Source organism: Carcharodon carcharias, chromosome 13 (genome assembly GCF_017639515.1).
Source record: "Carcharodon carcharias isolate sCarCar2 chromosome 13, sCarCar2.pri, whole genome shotgun sequence".
Classification (NCBI taxonomy): Eukaryota; Metazoa; Chordata; class Chondrichthyes; order Lamniformes; family Lamnidae; genus Carcharodon; species Carcharodon carcharias.
In genome coordinates, this window is record NC_054479.1 from 119,547,785 (window position 1) to 119,568,481 (window position 20,697).

The following is a 20,697-nucleotide window of genomic DNA, read 5'->3' on the forward strand; positions in this document are numbered from 1 at the left end:
GTTCAAATCCACAAGACTGACTGAAGTAGGAGCTCAAAAGCCACTAAGTTTTGATCATATGTTACTTTGTTGAGATATTCGAATATATTTGTAAAGACAAAACCACAGCTAAAATATGTAACTGTAATTTGTAATATAGTTAGCATGAAGTCCAAATCATTCAGCTGCTTTTCTACCATCTACTCAAACTCATTTAAAATCACATGAACCATTTCAGGCAGGAGAAAACCTTCAGTCCACCTATCATCTTCCCCCGCAGTCTTTTTTCAAGAGAGAAAAGACCCATAGTAGTTTATATTTCCTAATAGGTCATTCCATTAAGTTATAATGAACCATGTAGACCTTCCATGTACCTCTTCCAATAACTGTATATCCTGTTTAGAAATATATGAGGTAAAACTGCATGCAATGCTCCAGATGTGATCTGAAGGCCAAATACAGTATCAAAATTACCTTAACTGAATAGAATCAAAACTGCATGCAGTATTCCAGATGTTATCTTGAGACCAAATACAATTTTAAAAATACCTTAACTGCATTTTTATGTTATATCCTTTGCTATGCATCCAAACATTGTTTGTTTTAAATGAATTTAAGAACATTGTACTGATGACTTTAGTGATCTGTTCACTAAAATTTCAGGTAGAATCTACCTATGGTGGGTGGGGGCAGGTGTGGAGCCGATCGCCACCCATGATCATCTGCACACCGCCATTTTACAGGGAAGGGCCAATTTTGTAAACTTCACAACATGTCCCCTCATGTGACAGTGTCACATGAGCTGCGACATGTTTGAAGTTTACAAAATTTATTTATTAATTTTAGGAAACCTTGTCCCGCTTGTGGATGAGGTTTCGTGGAAAATGCGAAGGCCGCTTAGGCTCTATGCCTGCTCGCCAACCTTAAGATTGGGTGGCGTTGTTAATAAGGTCAATTGCTTTCTTAATGGTCATAATAGGCCGTTGACAGTTCGGGCGCACAGCTGCCTCTGGCGCATGACTGCCGAACGCAATATTGAAATGATGTGCGATGACGTTGGGATGCGCGTCATTTTACATGGTGTGTTGGGCCCACCCCTGCACGCCAACGGCAATATTCTGCCCTTCAAGATCTCACTACTATTCCTGTTATCTCATTAAGATAATCCACATCAACCTTCCCTCCAAAATCCTCATAGCCTTATGTTTCCTGTATTAAATTGCACCTGCCATTTTTCTGCACTGTCATTGAGTTGTCGAGATTATTTTGAATTTGTGCACATTGATATTCATCGTTTACCACTTCTCCCAATTTGCTATTATCCCCTGAATCCTGAAAACTAAGAGAAAATTAGTTCTTCTGAAAATTTAACTTCTGAAAATGAGTGAAGTTAGATAAATGGCTAATACACTTATTTCCACTCCATCTCATCACACAGAGATAAGCTCTCCCTCACTCATTCAATTGGTCTAGATGAAGTATAAGTAAAAATATAGACAGGAGTTCTTTGTGTTCTCCAAGGTGATAATATCCCATACACCTTGCCTGCTATGATTTGTTTAAATAACATTTTATGTATTAAAAAGCACCATAATATGGCTTTGGTTTTACTTCCCTATTGGAATGATAGAGAAAGGAACATGTTTGGCATTTATGCAGTAACATTTGTAAATTCTGAAGAAGTGCCATGTACTGACCATCATGTGATCATACATCATAGGTTGTGAGATCAAATTTCCAGGGATATGTTCAATCAAAGGTTGGTAACCGTACCTCAGGGGCAACTTTGTTTCTGTTATCAGCTGCTTTAGCCAACATTAACAAGCTTCTTGAAAAGCAGAACACTGCGGATGCTTGAAATCTAAATAAAAACAGCAAATTCAGAAAGATCATTGAGCTGAAACTCTGTTTCTCCTGCCACAGATGCTACCCGACCTGTTATGTATTTCCAGTATTTTCTGTTTTTATTAACAAGCTTCTCTGTTGCTGCTTAAACATCTTTTAAGCAATAGGATCAGCAATTTCAGTATGAGAGCTTACCTAAGTTGGCTTCACATGAGAATTGACGCTGATATCACGCACGTTGCAAGCATACAACATTGTGCAACTATGGAATGACATCATCATGACACACACTCATCTCCATAGTCAACAGAATATCTTCATTCTAACTTTACAAACAAATATGGGTGAAATAAATAAACAGCAACTTAAGAGTTCATTGCTCTTACTCTGAGGTTACTTTTAATTTCTCCTTTTGTGCCTTATCGCATTATCTGGATGTCCTAAAATACTGTGTCCTTTCAGTTTTTTGAAGTGCAATCATAGTTTTGCAGGCAAGTGCAGCAGTCATTTTGAGTATATCAAGCTTCCACATCTCACAAACTGGAAGAATGCCCAGTTAATGCACTAGTCATTTGGAGGTGTGAACTCATGAGTCTTCAACGTTGCTTAATTTTGTAGGGTGACCCGTGTTCTTACACTGAAGTTACAATGGATACAGAAATCTAGCCCTTTCATATTTATGTAAAAAAATAAATCTTAATCTCTTAAAGAACCATAATGGAGACAAGCAAAGACAAGATAACAGGAAAATAGAGACTTTTTTAATTTTTCGTCTGTGAACAATGTCATTGAGAGATCAGCTGGAGTTTTCTCCTCAATTTTTACATTTCATCACATTTTTATGTAACTAAAAAGATTTCATCTCAGCTTCTACTCAGTTCTAATGGTCCATTTACTACACCCACACAGTCCTTAAGTGTTAAATCAGTTGTAAAGGAGTATTAGCATAGTAGCTACAAAATATGTACTATTAGCCATTCAAATTTGTTAGGATTTTTAAATGGGAAAATAAACCCAGGATATCAGATGTACTTCCCACAGTGAAAGTAGCATCCACCCCCTGAGAAAATCGATTAAAAACATTTAAAATATCTCCTGTCTGAGAGCAAACACAAAGTATTTATAAAACAGCCAAAAATACAAATTGAGAGGTTAATTAGCAACAGACGGAGCCAGGGTTCCAGCAAAGCAACTTTGAATTAACTAGGTAGCCCTACCATTATCCTTTCTCTCCAGTCTTGCATCTTCCCCTAACTGTGTAGCATACTCTTATTTTCACAATGATTACCAAGCTCAGGGCTATAGATCATTTATTCATAAAAGACACTGATAATCCACATCTTTGTATATCTATCTGACCACCAATGCATCTATAGTGTCAGTACAATTTCTGATTATTAAAGAGGCACTTGGCTTAAGGCCAACTTTCCATTTCAAGTTCAAGGTCATAACTCAAGCTGCACTGAAATCACTGCATGAATAGTATTTAGTTATAATAAAGCTTTATGCATTTCACATGCCCAAAATATCCATTTATTTAAAGTGTGCAAACTTAAAACATTTTTGGCAAACGTGCAGGTGACTAAATGCATCTACAATGGAAGACAATCACGGGTTCACTTTAGGCAGCTCACACACTGCAAAACCCACTTATTTATCCAAAGCATTCAGCAATAAAATGGTGTTTTTTTGGTAGTTTGATAAAACAAACACTATATAGACTTCAATTAATAAAAATTTTGGGGGGCAAGAGAAATTTAATTTGTAAAGCAGCATATATGATGCTTGTTTTTAGAATATGTGCAGTGAGATTAAAGAACTGTGACAATCCATAAGCTAATGGCACTTCAATTAAAATTCAGCCCAAAATTAAAAACAATGGTTATCAGAAAGGCAAGCCAAGTTCTGCTTGCTGTGTGTGAAACAACCACACTTAGCTTATAATCAATTTGTAATTTTATTGAAAACCTTCATCCTCACTCAAATTCTTCGATTCTCCATGCTTCAAAACAAAGAAATCCTCCGGTTTCAATCCATATCTTTCTCGAGCTTCCTCAAGTTTCCTTCGAGGTTCCAAGTAGTACTGGAATTGAAACAATCCTTTAATAATTCATACTGTAGATTTGAAGTATTAAAGAAAGAAGACAAATATTAATGCCAATAAACAATATAGCATTTCAGTACGATCAATAAACTGCCACCTCTTAAAGAAATACACTTCATTTTTTTTACAATTTTATATTCTTTGCTCTGGTTTTCATACCTAAGATCCATTCCATTCCCACTTGAAAGGACAGGAAGGCTGCTTGAGGTTGTCCTGAAAGACCATCTGCAGTCTCCTCCAGTGAAAGCCAGCAGCATTCAACCAGCCACCTTGCAGCCATAGGGATAGTGCTAGATAGTGCCACATAGCAGACTAGCAAAGGGAAAGGCACATGATAGACAGGCACTAAGGGAATGCACAAGACTATGCCTTCATGATGGTACGGTTGTGCAGCATGCAGACTAACATAAATCTTGACATCTGCGCTCCTGAGGACAGCAGGTCTCCTCTAGAGTGGCCCAGGCAGCAGAAATGTTTCAGCAGGCCAGTGGTCTGCTCTATCATTCTGGCAGCATGACATTCCTTGTATGCATGCTGTGTGCTTATGCATAGGTTGCACACAGGAGTCTTGAGCCATGTTGTCTGTAGTTACCCTTTATTTTGCATGGTGGCACAATTGCAGATAGCACAGCATAATGTACAGAGTGAAAGCATCATGACTTCTGTCAGGATACCATGCACTGACCTGCATGATTCACAGCCTATAGTCATACCAGCTGGACAACGAGAGATGCAGTATAGGTGCCCATAAAAGGAAGTGTGTGCCACTCTGCATCTTGGGGAAGCCTACAATCCTTGTAAAGCCATATGCTCACTCCGCTTGCTGCTCTCTGGCAATGAAATATAGTCTCTTTGAACGTGACATCCCTTGTGTAACTGTGAATGTTAAACTACTGTATGTTACAAATATCTCCAGCTCCAGCCTGGTAGGAGCCCAGCACATCAAATTTCATCGCCATGGTCACTTTCACGGCCAGTGGCAATGTGAATCTTTCCCTGCTCTGAGGTCACAGTTTTGGCTATTGCAGGTGGCAGATTTCAGTGAGGACATCTGACAGATTATTCCTCAGAGGTTCAGATAGGAGAATTGCTCCCTGAACATGCTGAGAAGACTTGACTTCCTGCTGAGAGCTGCTCCTCTTCCTCCTCTATCTCCAGCAGCTTTCCCTCTGTTCATTGTCTGAAATCTATTACTTCAGCCATGTCTGGGAGCAACTGGTTTGTGCAGAAGCCTTGAAGTCAAAACAAAGTCCTTCAGCACCTGCCACACCACTCCATGTAGACTTTAATAACTTTAAAGAACTTCAGACAGCACCAAACACTTGAAAAATCATAGCAATAGCCAGTAAAAATGAACCAGCAGCTAACATGTAAGCATCCGACGATCTCTTTAAATAGCGTTGGTGGAATATGGGTTGCTACTTCTGGCTGTTGAACATTCAGTCATGCGTGATTAAAAGATAGAATTCAAGATGCAACTTCTTAAATGCCATCCACTATTGACTAATTGTCTCTCTATTCAAAGTCCTTTGACTACATTTCATTTAAATCCTACATGCTGATTTATGCCCTGATTTACTTAATCTGTAGATGTCTGGCAGATACTCACTGAATGCATACTAATGCCCTCACCAATATGGTGACTTGCACATGGCACAGGCACCATTTTGGAGGGTAATCATAGTGCTCAAAAACTATGGACCCAAATTTTGTGCTGGTTAATTCTAACTACCAGGCTGTAATGCCTAACTATTACGCTGTGTGGCACAAACATTCCACCAAAACCAAATAATTCTGTTTTCACTATATAAATGTGTCACAATTTCAACAATAAATACATTTGCTGTCCTGACACATACTTCTAAAGATCAGGAATTTGAAAAGTTGCTTTCAAAATTTATTAACCCTTTAAGTTGCTCTTTGTAAATTCTAAATTAAAAATATAGAAAAAAATATTTCTTACGTATTAGAAAGAAGAGTTTAAAAAATTAGCATTGGGCAATAACACCTCTGATGAGCCTCCCTCTCTCAAAAAAAAATCACATTATGAGCTTCCCTTTGGGAATCCCACTGGTGACACTAATGGAGCAAATAGAGAAAAATAGAATAGTTGCCAAAAAAACTCATGACAACCTAACAGAATGTTACAAATATGAGGTTTTTAAGATTATTATGTTTTGGGATTGTGTCTTTAGGATAAAATGAGGGCTTCTATTCTGAAGTCTGCCTAACAATAAATAGGCCTGTGTGACGTGCCTGTTAGAGATTAAAGGGAAGCCGGATTGTTTTGCTGGAAAAGACGTTCACACTTGGATACATTTGTGTTTACGGTGGTGAGAATGCTATTCTCCAAAGTCCCAGGAAAGTGATACAAATGTCATGTTGTAAACAGTTATGCTTTAAACCGCCCACTTACTTTCAAGATAGAGTAGATTTGGGTTTAAAGAATAGCTAATCAGCATTTCTACCTGGATACAAGGCACATATGATTCATATTGTCATGGAGATAGAAACGCTTCCCCTCTCAAAGCTCAAGATATCCCTGAAAGCTCACAGACTGAGTTAGTCTGCCAGGAACCAGGAGAGGGAGAGAACAACTAGAGGCCAAAGGTCCCTATGGTTCACCATGCAAGAACGTAGGTGGAAGCTCACACTTGGATTGAAAAGACCAAACTCGTTAGGGCTGGAAGAATTGCCTAGCTTGTGCTAGAGGGAGAATCTCCAAGAAAACCCTTCACTGTAAAAGGCAATTCTGAGGTTAAAAGTTACCAGACTGGGAAAGGAATGGGAGTAAATACTTGGGAGCTAAGAATCACTTTGGACTCTGTCCAGGAAAATCGAATGACTACTCAGTGTGAAGTCTGGCTGTGAAGTAGTTTTTTTGGTGGTGTTAAAAGTAAAACGGGAAAGTTCTGTTCTGTAGTTTAAGTATAAGTTGCCTATAAAAATAGTGTTTAGTCAACTGTGCTTTTAGTCTGTTGTCACAGTAAAAGTCTTAAAATCTTGTTGTGTCATCCCCTTTCAGCTATTAACTGGAAGTTTGTTTTCCTTGAAAGGTTATCGGTCTCTACGGAGATCATAACAAATAACATAAAATCATGAAAATGGCACAGAAATGACCATAGAACTTTCCACAGAATCGTTTTACAGTGCCCTTAAAATTAACTTACAAATACAGCTGACCTCTGGGTAACCCTGGATACTCATTTTATAAAGGAGTTAATTACATTTAGCATCCTGCAGGCATGAACTTTGCAGAATGGCATGCAGGACAAAATTATGTCATTCCTTCTCAGTTTCTCCCCATCTATTCAGCATGTGGAAATAAAATGCAAAGTAGACTGTAGGGAAAGATTCTGCATAATGGATCACCACTACCTGTGTAAATCAGTTTATAGGACATAAGGAGACAAAAGGCAATACCAGCAACTAAATACAGAAACTGTACAAACAGCTCTCTACATTTTTAAGAGCCTGTTAATCTATTGTGAAAATGAAACCTTTTTTTATGATCTCCCCACACACACCCAGTCCCACAATCATCCCGAAGTTTTTTTTCCCTTGGCCAATCTTTGTGTCACATGCATCCTGGATCTTAGACCTCTCAGTGGGCAACCTAGTTCCAGGATACTGGCAAAGAAATACTAGTAAATATCCAGGATATAGGTGAAAGTGGTTCCATGGAGATACTCCCAAACTACCCTACCCCTGTCAATTTTTACTTACTCTTATTCAGACATCCTTAGTCTTCACTCAGTGTCTTTCAGCTGCAATTCAATTAAGATTTTTTTAAATGGAGAAAATCAATCTTTGTCTCATTAGACGACATTAAGTGATCCAAGATACTCTGCCACCATTCCGTTTGTAGATTATGAAGTCATTCAGTGGAATTTATTTTCTCTTTAAAACACTTAAGATACTCTGTTCTAACTGAAATATTTTGGCAATTATCAGTTTCAGCACAGGCCTAAAGTCAGGGTGTTTTTTTTAAAAACAGCGCTGTTGGTCATTCTTTGCTTCAAGCCAAAATAAACACTTCTGAATATATACACATCTAATTCATTATTGTCTAATTACAACATACTCAATATGAAGCAAAATATATGTCTCCACAAGACTATTTTAAGATATGAGCCAGGGATTTCTCAAAATTGCTATTTATGAAGTGGTAATTACCATAAATTAGGTCCTGGGCCAAACTCCATAATATACGCATGTTATTTTTTTTAAAATGCTTAGTTTTCCTGTATGTTCATTTACTGCAATACAAATTCCTTATGGAGCTATAATAAAATATGTTATAGCACATGGTGTGTCATACAGCTGGAGAATTCTTGCAATTCTCAAAACGTTAATATACAAGCTCCTCCCTTCTACAGAACACAACAAAATAGGCCAGGCTTTGCTGGAGCAGGTCATCTCATGATGTGCTCTGCTAATTAACTCTTTTTTTCCCTCCCCAATTAACTCAAAAAACAAACTTGCCCTGTAAGTTGCTGCAAGTGTGAACTGAATGGTGCGGTGAGGACAACGAGGAGTTTGGGACTTTAGTGAACAACAGGGCAACAATCTACATTCTTAACCAAGTTACAGGTTGAGAAAAAAAGGAACAACGAAGAAAGAATTAGAATCAAATCAGGTACAGAAAGAGAAATAAAGAATTGGATTAAGAGAGAAAAATTAGATCAATGAAAACTAATAAGAAAAATAATTAAATTTTAAAATCTCTTAACAATATTTTATCTACCTGAAGGAATGAAACGCCACAGTTTAAATTGTACTTTATCTGGGCTGGAGAGATTAAGCAGCATTGCAGGAACATAAATCTCCTCAAAAAAGTTACTGACACTGTTAGGAAACAGCCCAAACTAACAATAAATATGCAAATGCAGCAACTTCATGAAACTCATACATGGGCCTGATATTAACTCTGTGCAAATAAACAGGTTTTGAGTAAGTTAAATTCTTGCCCATGTCAAGGTTGAGAGTGAGTTGCCATTTTCATGCTAACAGCGGAGTGGCAGAAATCACCCAGCGAATTGTGGCAATTCACTTCCTTGACAAAAGTTGTTAGATGACTTACACATTAATAACTATGCGTGTATTAAACTCGCTGTCATTTTGCCAGAAACTCTGGCCCAATATTTCACTCAGCCTGTACTACTCAACGTTACTTGGGGTAGCAACCATCTAGTATAACTATATATTTCCAATATTATCCCAAGGTGGGATTACAAGATACATAGATGAGCAGCCTTTTGGATATCACAAAACCAAAATACCTGTGGCTCATTCACAAGAATAAAGTACTCTCAATGAGTGATCATTCTGATGTCTTCTTCCAGTCAGGTACAAATTGGGATATCACTCAGACTGTCAGCAAATTTAAATACGATTAGTACAGGCAAACAATTTCTCACTCTACAGTTTATCTTTTAACATTTACATTCAACTGCAAAAGCTGGATATTCATGTTCTGACGAAAATACAATATTGGAAAGAAACACTTGACCATTTTGCTCCTTAGAACCACTTCTTATTTTTATCTGAATGTTTAGAAATGCATTGAATCTTATGTTCCAACAATTTTCTCTGCCAATTTTTTCCATTCCTCTTCTGATGCCACAACTCCTTGGTTAATGTTTCCATAACCATTGATTACCTAAAAGCAGGTACTAACGTCAAAGCTGGTTCAGATAACACCAACATAAGAACATTTTCAGCAACAAAATTAATTTGATTAAATTTTGCTCATTTAAATAGAGTTAATATGCTATGCTTTGACCTTCAGAACCTGGGTTTAAATTCAGTCCACATTGAAAGGCTGAAAAATTCTCTCTTTGCTGGATGTAAGAGGCCCATCTGAAATGAGCTTTCACAATCAGCATGGGCTCACAGCATAAAGCTGCCTACATTTTAGCACAAATTGAAAATGTGATTCAGAAAGGCTGTAAGGATGATTTACGTGGAAACAGGGAGAAAGGTGTCCAATCGGTTCTACCTGCAAAGGATTTATAAAGAATGGGTTTATTATTTTGTGACACATTACAGACAGGGGAAATGTTCCCTTTGGTGCAGAGTAACAGCGGCTTTATTCTTACACCCAGCTGTGCTACACCAGACTTTGCAGTGCCTGACACTGACAAAACTGACTTCTTCATTCACTCCACGGGCAGAAATTTCCCTCCGTCGGGGGTGCTGTACAGGGGTAGGCGCGAACCCAATCGGCACCCTCGATAGGGGCTGCGCCGCCATTTTACATAGGTGCGCCTTACGCTCGCCTGGAAGCGCTGAACACACAGAGGTGCCTCAGGGAGATTTGTTTTAAACATCCAAATAAAGAAATTAAAAACTTTTAAAACATGTCCCCTCATGTGACAGTGTCATATGAGTTGGGACGTGTCAATGAATTTTTAAAAAAAATTTCATTGAATTTTTAAACACTTCATGAAACCTCATCCCGCCCGTGGATGAGGTTCCATGAAAAATGTAAAGGCCGCCTGGGCTCTTCGCCTGCCCGCCAACCTTAAGGTTGGACAGGCAGCTTATTTAATTATTTCAATTAGTTTTTAACAGGCCTTAATAGGCCTTTGACAGTTCGGCGCAGCTGTGTGCTCGCCGAACTGGAAATCTAAATGACGCACGAATGACGTTGCGATGCCTGCGTCATTTTATGCGTTGGCAAGTGGGCCCCGCCCCTGCTCGCTGATCAGAAAATTGTACTCCAAGAAGCATAAAGATCCTTTTATTGCCCATCCCTAGTTGCCTTTGAGAAGGTGGTGGTGAGCTGCCTTCTTGAACTGTTGCAGTCCATGAGGTGTAGGTACACCCACATTGCTGTTAGGAAGGGAGTTCCAGGATATTGATCCAGCGACAGTGAAGAAACGGTGATATATTTCCAAGTCAGGATGGTGAGTGACTTGGAGGGGAACTTCCAGGTGGTGGTGTTCCCATTTATCTGCTGCCATTATCCTTCTAGATGGTAGTGGCCATGGGTTTGGAAGGTGCTGTCTAAAGAGCCTTGGTGAATTCCTGCAGTGCATCTTGTAGATGGTACACACTGCTGCTACTGTGCGTCAGTGGAGGGAGTGAATGTTTGTGGATGTGGTGCCAATCAAGTGTGCTGCTTTTTCCTGGATGGTGTCAAGCTTCTTGAGTGTTGTGGGAGCTGCACTCATCTAGGCAAGTGGGGAGTATTCCATCACACTCCCGACTTGTGCCTTATAGATGATGGACAGGCTTTGGGGAGTCAGTGTTACATTATTCCTAGCCTCTGACCTGCTGTTGTAGCCATAGCATTTATATGACTGGTCCAGTTCAGCTTCTGGTCAATGGTAACACTGAGGATGTTGATAGTGGGGGATTCAGTGGTGGTAATGCCATTGAACACCAAGGGGCGATGGGTGGCTTCTCTCTTGTTGGAGATGGTCATTGCTCGACACTTGTGTGGCGCGAATGTTACTTGCCATTTGTCAGCTCAAGCCTGGATATTGTCCAGGTCTTGCTGCATTTGGACATAGACTGCTTCAGTATCTGAGGAGTCATGAATAGTGCCGAAAATTGTGCAATCATCAACGAACATCACCACGTCTGACCTTATGATGGAAGGAAGTTCATTGATGAAACAGCTGAAGATGGTTGGGCCTAGGACACTACCCTGAGGAACTTCTGCAGTGATGTCCTGGAGCTGAGATGATTGACCTCCAACAACCACAACCATCTTCCTTTGTGCTAGGTATGACTCCAACCAGCGGTGGGTTTTCCCCCTGATTCCCATTGACCCCAGTTTTGCTAGGTTCCTTGATGCCACACTCAGTCAAATGCGGCCTTGATGTCAAGGGCAGTCACTCTCACCTCACCTCAGGAGTTCAGCTCTTTTGTCCATGTCTGAACCAAGGCTGTAATGAAGTCAGGAGCTGAGTGGCCCTGGAGGAACCCAAACTGAGTGTCAGTGAACAGGTTGTTGCTAAGCAAGTGCCGCTTGATAGCACTGTTGATGATCCCTTCCATTATTTTACTAATGATCAAGAGTAGACTGATGCGGTGGTAATTGGCAGGGTTGGATTTGTCCTGCTGTTTGTGTACAGGGCATACCTGGGCAATTTTCCACATAGTCGGATAGATGCCAGTGTTGTAGCTGTACTGGCACAGCTTGGCTAGGGGCGCGGCCAGTTCTGGAGCACACGGAGATCAAAGCTGGGAAATAAACATTCAGGGGTATGTGACTTTTCAAAAGGACAGGCAGGAAGGAAAGAGTGGTGGGATAGCTTTGTTAGTACGAGATAGAATAAGTATGATAGGAAGAAATGATCTTGGATCGGAAGACGTGGAATCTATATGGGTGGAGGTAAGAAATGACGAGGAGAAGAAGACACTGGTGGGAGTAGTCTGCAGGCCTCCTAACAGTAGCTATACCGTTTGACAGAGAATAAATCAGGAGATAATCAGGGCATGTAAAAAAGGCAGTACATTAATCATGGGTGACGTTAATCTTCATATAGATTGGGAAATCAAATTGGCAGAGGTAGCCAAGAGCAAGAATTCATAGAGTATATTCAGGACAGTTTCCTAGAACAATGTGTTGTGGATCCAACCAGTGATCAGGCTATTTTAGATCTATTTTAGATTAATGTGTAATGAGGCAGGTTTAATAAATGATCTCAGAGTAAAAGATTCCCTCGAAAACAGTGACCATAACATGGTTGAAATTGACATTCGGTTTGAGAGTGAGAAACTTGGGTCGAAAACAATTGTGCTAAACTTAAATAAGGGTAATTAGAAAGGAATGAGGGCAGAGTTGGCTGGTGTGGACTGGGAAAGGAGTTCAGCAGAAAAGTGGGTTGATGAACAATGGCAGACTTTTAAGAAAATAATTCATGACTCACAACAAAGATATATCCCAGTGAGGAAGAAGGATTCCATGAAGGGGATAAACCAATCATGGTTAAATCCAGGAAGTTAAGGGTAGTATTGAATTGAAGGAAGAAACATACAATGTGGCAAAGATTAGTGGTAAGCCAGAGGATTGGGAAAGTTTTAAAACGCAACAAAAGATGACCAAAAAATAATAAAGAGGGAGAAAATAAACTTTGAGGGTAAACTAGCAAGTAATATAAAAATGGACAGTAGGAGCTTCTTTAAATATATAAAAAGGAAGAGAGCAGCCAAAGTGAACATAGCTGGGGAAATATTAATGGGGAACCAGGAAATAGCAGAGGAGTTGAATAAATACTTTGCATCAGTCTTCACAGTAGAAGACACTAATAGCATTTCAAAAATACTAAATAATCAAGGGGCAAAAGGGGGGGAGGAAATAAATACAATAACTATCACTAGAGAAAAAGTGCTAGGGAAACTAATGGGGCTAAAGGCCAATAAGTCCTCTGAACCTGATGGGTTGCATCCTAGCTTATTAAAGGAAGTAGCTACAGAAATAGTGGATGCACTGGTAGTAATCTTTCAAGAATCCTTAGACTCTGGAAAAGTCCCAGAGGACTGGAAAACTGCCAATGTAATGCCCTTATTCAAAAAGGGAGGGAGACAAAAAACAGGAAACTACAGGCCAGTTAGCTTAATATCCATCATTAGGAAAATGTTGGAGTCTATTATAAAAGATGTTAAAGCAGAGCATTTAGAAATACATAACATAATCAAGTAGAGTAGGCATGGCTTCAAGAAGGGGAAATCATGCCTGTCAAATTTATTAGAATTCTTTTAGGAGGTATCAAGCAGGATAGATAAAGGGGAACCAGTAGATGTAACATATTTGGATTCCCAAAAGGCATTCAATAAGGTACCACACATAATTCTATTTAATAAGAGACCATAGTGTTGGGGGTGGTAATATTAGCATGTTAGAGGATTAGCTAACTAATAGAAGACAAAGAGTTGGGATAAGGGGGGCATTTTCAGGATGGCGACCTGTAACTAGTGGAGTGCCACAGGGATCAGTACTGGGGCCACAATTGTTTACAATATATATTAATGACTTGGAAGAGGTAAATGAATGTACTATTGCCAAGTTTGTGGATGACACAAAAATAGATGGGAAGACAAATGGTCAGGATGACACCAAGAGTCTACAGAGGGATATAGACAGGTTAAGTGAGTGGGCAAAAACTTGGCAGGTGGAACATAATGTGGGAAAATGTGAGATTATGCACTTTGGTAGGAAGAATAGAAGAGCCGCATATTATTTAAATGGAGAAAGACTGCAGAAAGCTGCAGCACAGAGGGATCTGGGAGTCCTCGTGCATGAATCCCAAAAAGCTAACATACAAGTTCAGCAGGTAATAGGGATGGCAAATGGAATGTTGACCTTTATTTCAAAGGGAATGGAATATAAAAATAGGGAAGTCTTGCTAAAACTATGCAAGGCACTAGTTGGACCACACCTAGAGTACTGTGAACAGTTTTGGTCCCCTTTTCAAAGGGGACATATACTGGTATTGGAGGCAGTCCAGAGAAGGTTCACTCGGTTGATCCAGGGTATGGAGGGATTTTCTTATGAAGAGAGGTTGAGTACTCATTGGAGTTTAGAAGAATGAGAGGCAACCTTATTGAAACATATAGGGGAGAATTTTCTCCCTGTTGGGGGAGCTGAGTGCACCGCCATTTTATGTGGGTGGGCCAATTAAGGCTTGCCCAGCATGACGCGCACCCAGAAGCGCTGTGCGTGCCCTGTGCTGACAGGGGGAGTAGCCTGAGTCAGATTAAGATTGAACGGGCAGCTCAGTTAATTACTTTAATTAATTTTTAAATAGTCTTAACAGGCCTCTGACAGTTCAACAGGCGTGCAGCTGACTCTGGTGCATGCCCCCCAAACTGAAGATCTGAATGACGGGCGGTGACTTCGGGACGCACGTCTGACATCACTGCGTGTCATTTTATGCGTCGGAAAGCGGGGCCCACCGCCACACGCAGACCCAAAGATTCTTGCCATAAGATTCTTAGGGGTCTTGACAGAGTACATGCTAATCGGTTGTTTCCCATTGTGGGAGAGTCTAGGACCAGAGGGCATCATCTCAGAGTAAGGGGTCTCTCATTTAAGACAAAGATTAGGAGGAATTTCTTCTCTCAGAAGAATCTGTGGAATTCTTTACTGCGGAGGTTTATAGACAGATTTTTAATCAGTAAGGGAATCAAGGGTTATGAGGAAAAGGCAGGAAAGTAGAGGATTATCAGATCAGCCATGATCTCATTGAAAGGCGGAGCAGACTCGATGTGCCGAATGGCCTACTTTTGCTCCTGTCTTATGGTCTTAAAAAATACTGTTATGTAGGTATAGTGTGTTTTTTAAAACTGCTCATAACTCAATTTGTTTTAACTGTCTTAATTTAATTGCAATTAAGGCACATCACACTATGCAGTATAGTAAAACGTGACTAGTTTAAAGTGTATTACTACACTGCCTGCCCCACCTTATGAACAATGGCTGCTTTGTAAGTAGCTTGAAGTTTTGTGCTCTTTGTAAGCCACACCATTTTACTTTGTTCCCAGATTTAGGCTTTAGGATTGTTACTAAAGAATAATCCATGCTTTAATGACCAATACTATGCAGCTAATTCTTTGCTACCCTTAAATTAGATAAATTCTTCCTGATGTTGGAGTCTAATTCTGGCTTCTCTGTATCAAACAGCAATTGATTGATTCAGGAATCAACAAATTAAAACTACAAAAATATCTCTATAGCAACACTCTTTAAGGCAAATTTGGCTCACAGACAACAATGGTTCTTGCCCAGGTACATGATGAGAGATCAAACAATTTAGCACATACTTTGACACAATCACATTCCATGCACAAAAATTCCATTGAGAGGAATTATTTTATTGCTTTTGCTAAAGGTCAGTTTGCTGGAATGGATAAATTTCACCCCCCGCCCCGCCAAGTTACAATGAAAAAAAAATCATTCAGTATACCATCTATTATAATTTCCAGTGGAAAGTCACTTTATTGTTTTCAGTTTGTTTTTCAAAATAATTCTCACAATTCCTCAATCTTCCCAGCTTAATGTTTTTGCTGCCATAAGAAGGATGCCTACTAGGCATCAAGGTCAGTTAGTATACCATGTCACAGGGAAAATGTTAGAAGCTATTATTAAAGATGCTCTAGCAGGACACTTAGAAAAATTCAAAGCAATCAGGCAGAGTCAACATGGTTTTAAAAGGGAAATCATGTTTAGCCAATTTATTCTTTGAAGGAGTCACATGTGTTATGGATAAAGGGGAACTGGTGGATATTTTGTACTTAGATTTCCAGAAGGCATTTGATGAAGTGCCACATCAAAGGTTATTGCAGAAAATAAAAGCTCATGGTGTAGGGGGTAATGTATTGGCATGGATAGAAGATTGGCTTGCTAACAGGAAGCAGAGAGTTGGCATAAATGGTTTTTTTTTCTGGTTGCCAGGATGTGCCACAGGGATCAGTGCTGGGGCCTCAATTTTTTACAATTTATATAAATGACTTGGATGAAGGGACCGAAGGAATGGTTGCTAAATTTGCTGATGAAACAAAGGTAGGTAGGAAAGTAAGTTGTGCAGAGGACATAAGGAGGCTACGAAGTGACATAGATGGGTTAAATGAGTAGGCAAAGATCTGGCACATGGAGTATAATGTAGGCAAATGTGAAATCCTTCATTTTGGCAGGAAGAATAAAAAAAGGCTTATTATCTAAACGGTGAGAGACTGAGGAGCTCTGAGATTCAGAGGGATCTGGGTGTCCTAGTGCATGAATCACAAAAGGTTAGTATGCAGGTACAGCAGGTAATTAGGAAAGCTAATAGAATGTTATCATTTATTGTGAGGGGAATTGATTACAAAAGTAAGGCTATGCTTCAGTCGTTCAGGGCATAGGTGAGACCACAAGTAGAGTATTGTGTAGAGTACTGGTCTTCTTATTTAAAGAAAGATGTAAATGTGTTAGAGGCAGTTCAGAGAAGGTTTTCTAGACTAATACCAGGAATGAGCAGGTTGTCTTGTGAGGAAAGGCTAACAGGTTAGGCTTGTATCCATTGGAATTTAGAAGAGTAAGAGGTGACTTAATTGAAACCTTTAAGGTCCTGATGAGTCTCGACAGGGTCGATATGAAAAGGATGTTTCCTCTTGTGGAAAAATCTAGAACTAGGGGTCACTGTTTAAAAATAAGGCGTCGCTCATTTAAGACAGGGAGGGTTCTGAGTCTTTGGAGCTGTCTTCCTCAAAAGGCGGTGGAAGCAGAGTCTTTGAATGTTTTTAAGACACAGCTAGATAGATTCTTGATTAACAATGGGGTGAAAGGTTATCGGGAGTAGGCAGGAATATGGGGCTGAGGTTACATGCAGATCAGCCATGATTTTATTGAATCGAGGGGCCGAGCAGCCTACTCCTGCTCCTAATTCATATGTTCGTATATAACTTGATTCCTGACGTTTTTGCCAATGCCCCCTTTGACCACTGTTTGGAAGGTTGCATTAAAGGAGATCCCAGATCACCATGAGCTTTGTGCGTGTTGGTGGTGAAGGGAGATTGTTAGAATCCACATTTTCTAAGGTAAGTGGCTGGAATTTTCCATTGATGAGACTAAGTTCGGTGGCAGGTGGTTTCAGCGCACCCGCCCCACTGCTCGAAATGGCAGGAACTCACGCCCGATTTCGCATTTGGGTGCTCATTAATTATGCAGAGGCGAGTATCGGGCTGAATGATCTAGCGGGTTGCAAGCTGATTCATCCACCCTGCCGTCAGTTGGTGGGGTCGAAGGTCTGGGTGCTACATTTAAACGCCAGTCGAACACATACATCTCACTCTCTGCAGCCCACCTGTATCCAGGAGACCATTACAGATGTCTTCCACACACAACAAGAAGGCTGCGCCCCACTTCAGATGCGATGCCCTCCAGGCCTTGATCAGAGGAGTGCAGGTTCATAGGAATGTGCTTTATCCCAGGGACGGTTCCAGGAAGCACACCAGCCTTACTTCTTGGGCCTGCAAGGCCATCGCCAAGGAGGTCAGTGTAGCTGCCAGCTGCGCCCAGAAATACATCCAATGCAGGAAGAGGATGAATGATCTCATCCGCTCCGCTACGGTAATTCATCCTTCAACTCCCTCTAATATCAAACTCTCATCTTGACACCATGTACTCAAATGGCTATTCTCTTCAGGGATCTCACACAACCATTACAAGGGAACACATATCAGCAGTGATAAACTAAAGGAACCTTTTATATCACCACCACCCCATCTATCATGCTGTGCACTCTCCATCCTAAGACCTGCTGGAGAGGACTCACCACACACAGGGGACATGAATCTTTGCTAACCCATGTTCCATCCCTTCTCATCACATGCCTTTCTTCTGTCTTCATCCAGGTCAAGCTTGCCCACAACAGGTGGGAAAGTTCCCAGGCTTGGAGTGGGGGGCACAGCCGACACCATTGACCTCACACAGTTTGAGGAGGCTGCAGCCCAGATTGTTGGGGAGGACAGAGGAATGGGAGATCGGATTGTCTCAGCAACCCAGTAAAGATTACTCCTCCATGAGTTCATCACATCCTGACAATCACAGTGAGTGACACGCAGTCTTGTATTCCTCATGCTCATCTACTAAAACTCTATTCTCTATCTTATAGGCACCTGCAGATCGAGGCCAATAAGGGACACCAATAGAGCTCCCAGCCCCCAGACCACATCCGAGGATGTCACAGCACTCACCCACACCCTCCAGCAGTCCATTGACTCAGTGGGGAACATCTCTAGATGATGCTCGAACTCATTTTCTGGAGAACGCTTCACTGACACTCCCCGTAACAGTCGGAGGCAGGGACAGGCCAGGTCTCTGGCACTTGAAGGGCTTCTGGAGAACAGCCACCCACTCAGTCCAATTGATGCTGATAAGCCTCTGGAAGTTGTATTCCAACTCATGATGGATAGTCAGCAAAAGGTGGGGAAACATCACACATCGGTGTCTGAAGCCCTCAAAGAGGATGACCACCAAAGTCATTAAAGGCAAGAGGGCAAACAACTCCGCAGACTGCCTCCACCCCTGCTGCGGATGTCAGGGCAGCACCTAAAAAGAGTGGAAGGCCTAGAAAAATCAAAACATTTTGATCACAGCTTGTTGCACAGGTGAAGACAATAATTGTTACTAACTGAACGTCTGCAAATATATTCACTTTCAATGCATATTGTTTACAGTTGTCTTTCAGCGTCCTTCCCGAGGCTTTGCAAGGCCCACCACCACCAAGCAATTTTCCTGCGTGCAGCCGGCCCCACAACTAAATCTGCAGGGAGAAAGTTCTGTGGCAGTGCCTCTCAGAGCCTTGTGCAAGCATGCATCCGCACACATGGAGCCTTCATTCATCAAACACATCTCACTGGTCCTTAGCATATTCAATAATGGCTGCTACAGTTCCCTTACTGTTGTCCAGCTGAAAGAACCAGCATCTCCACCCATGCACTGACCCAACTCCCATGCAGCACCTTTGCCAGTCCAACACAAGGCTCTGCTCACTTTCAATTTGAGAACTATGGTTGTAGTGACTTTCTTTATGAGCTCCTCCACCATTTCCCCTCCCCAAGTCACCCATGTCCTTTCCCTCATCACCATTGACATCCCCCCCACCCCGGCAATACCTCTAACCTTCCCACCATCACTGTCCTGCCTGCACCCTTCTCCTTCCGGGATGTCCAGATGAACATACAGGTTCCCTTCCTTCCAAGGCATCCTACTCCCATCCACATTGACCTCCTCCTTCCACCACCCCTCCACCCTGTGTTTGTGTCAATCTCCCTATCCCAACTAACAACCCTCGCTGCCCCTTTGCTTGATACCATCGAACTCTCACCCTCACACCCTACCGGCTCCCTCTGCCCCGTTACCTTAACCATCCCTACCTATCACACCCACCCTGAGTTTGCACCCAGGAGTCAGAAATTGACTCCACCAACTCCTCCCTGTGAGTACATTCATCTGGACATCTGTCCGCGCCACCCCCCCCACCTCCAGCACTCATCAGTACCTCCTGCTGCCTTCCATCCCACAGCTCGAGGCTCCCATCCCCCATGCTGAAGTCCCTAGAAGATAGTCCGAAACCTCAGCGAAGTCCCTGAAAGGCTGAAGCCACAGCGAAGTTGAAGCTGCAGCATGGAGACTTCCCACCTTCCGAAAGCTGCTTTATGGAGGAGCCGTCTGGATGAGGCTCCACCCACCATGCGTTTTACATGTTCCTCCAGGGTCTGATAGCTGTAGACCTCCATCATCTTCCTCTCATCAGATACCTGTGAGCTGAGCAAGGCCCTAAAGGTAAGTCCTGACTTGTGCACGCCACTCATTTTCAAATGGGTTTGAGGCTGATGTAATTACCCGCTGGTATGACGCAAGATTGGGAGGCGTGAGGAGATTCCAGCAAGCAGCTGTATTAATGAGTATTCATGAGATGTTAATGAATGCTAATAGCGTTTACACCACTAGTCGACAGGATAACCAACCCACCATCGGGAGAACCGCAAACTGTTTTCACACCGGCGGGTTTCCACCTTTTTGGCTCCCGCTGGAGTCTCCGCTCCTGCCTGCCGTGAAACCCACCGCGGGAAGGACGGGAAAATTCCACTCAGTGTTCTAACACAGTCTACATATCAGTAAATTTTATATTATTGTTTCCTACATTACAACAACGACTACATTTCAGAAATACTTCACTGACTGTACAGCACTTCGAGGCATCCCGAGGTTGTGAAAGGTGAGATATAAATGCAAGTCTTTCATTCCGAGAGCCCACTGATCAACAGGAGGG

The 20,697-nt window shown here is 41.4% G+C and overlaps 1 protein-coding gene across 19 annotated transcripts in view; it reads right to left on the reverse strand.

Annotated features, from left to right (window-relative positions):
* Nucleotides 1-836: 836 nt before the first annotated feature.
* Nucleotides 837-20,697, reverse strand: part of napepld (N-acyl phosphatidylethanolamine phospholipase D) — a 57,843-nt gene continuing 37,982 nt past the window's right edge. For 6 of the 19 annotated variants that reach the window (XM_041202926.1, XM_041202927.1, XM_041202929.1 and 3 more), the window contains exons 7-8: nucleotides 3,805-3,907; nucleotides 839-1,840 (exon numbers count right to left, since the gene is read on the reverse strand). In XM_041202926.1, coding sequence (XP_041058860.1) covers nucleotides 1,797-1,840; nucleotides 3,805-3,907 — 147 coding nt within the window. In that variant the 3' untranslated portion in view covers nucleotides 839-1,796. Of the gene's footprint in view, nucleotides 1,841-2,112; nucleotides 2,151-2,563; nucleotides 3,940-7,654; nucleotides 7,696-20,697 lie in introns of those variants that run through there. The other 13 variants (XR_005944850.1, XM_041202922.1, XM_041202919.1 and 10 more) reach the window with 8 other exon arrangements.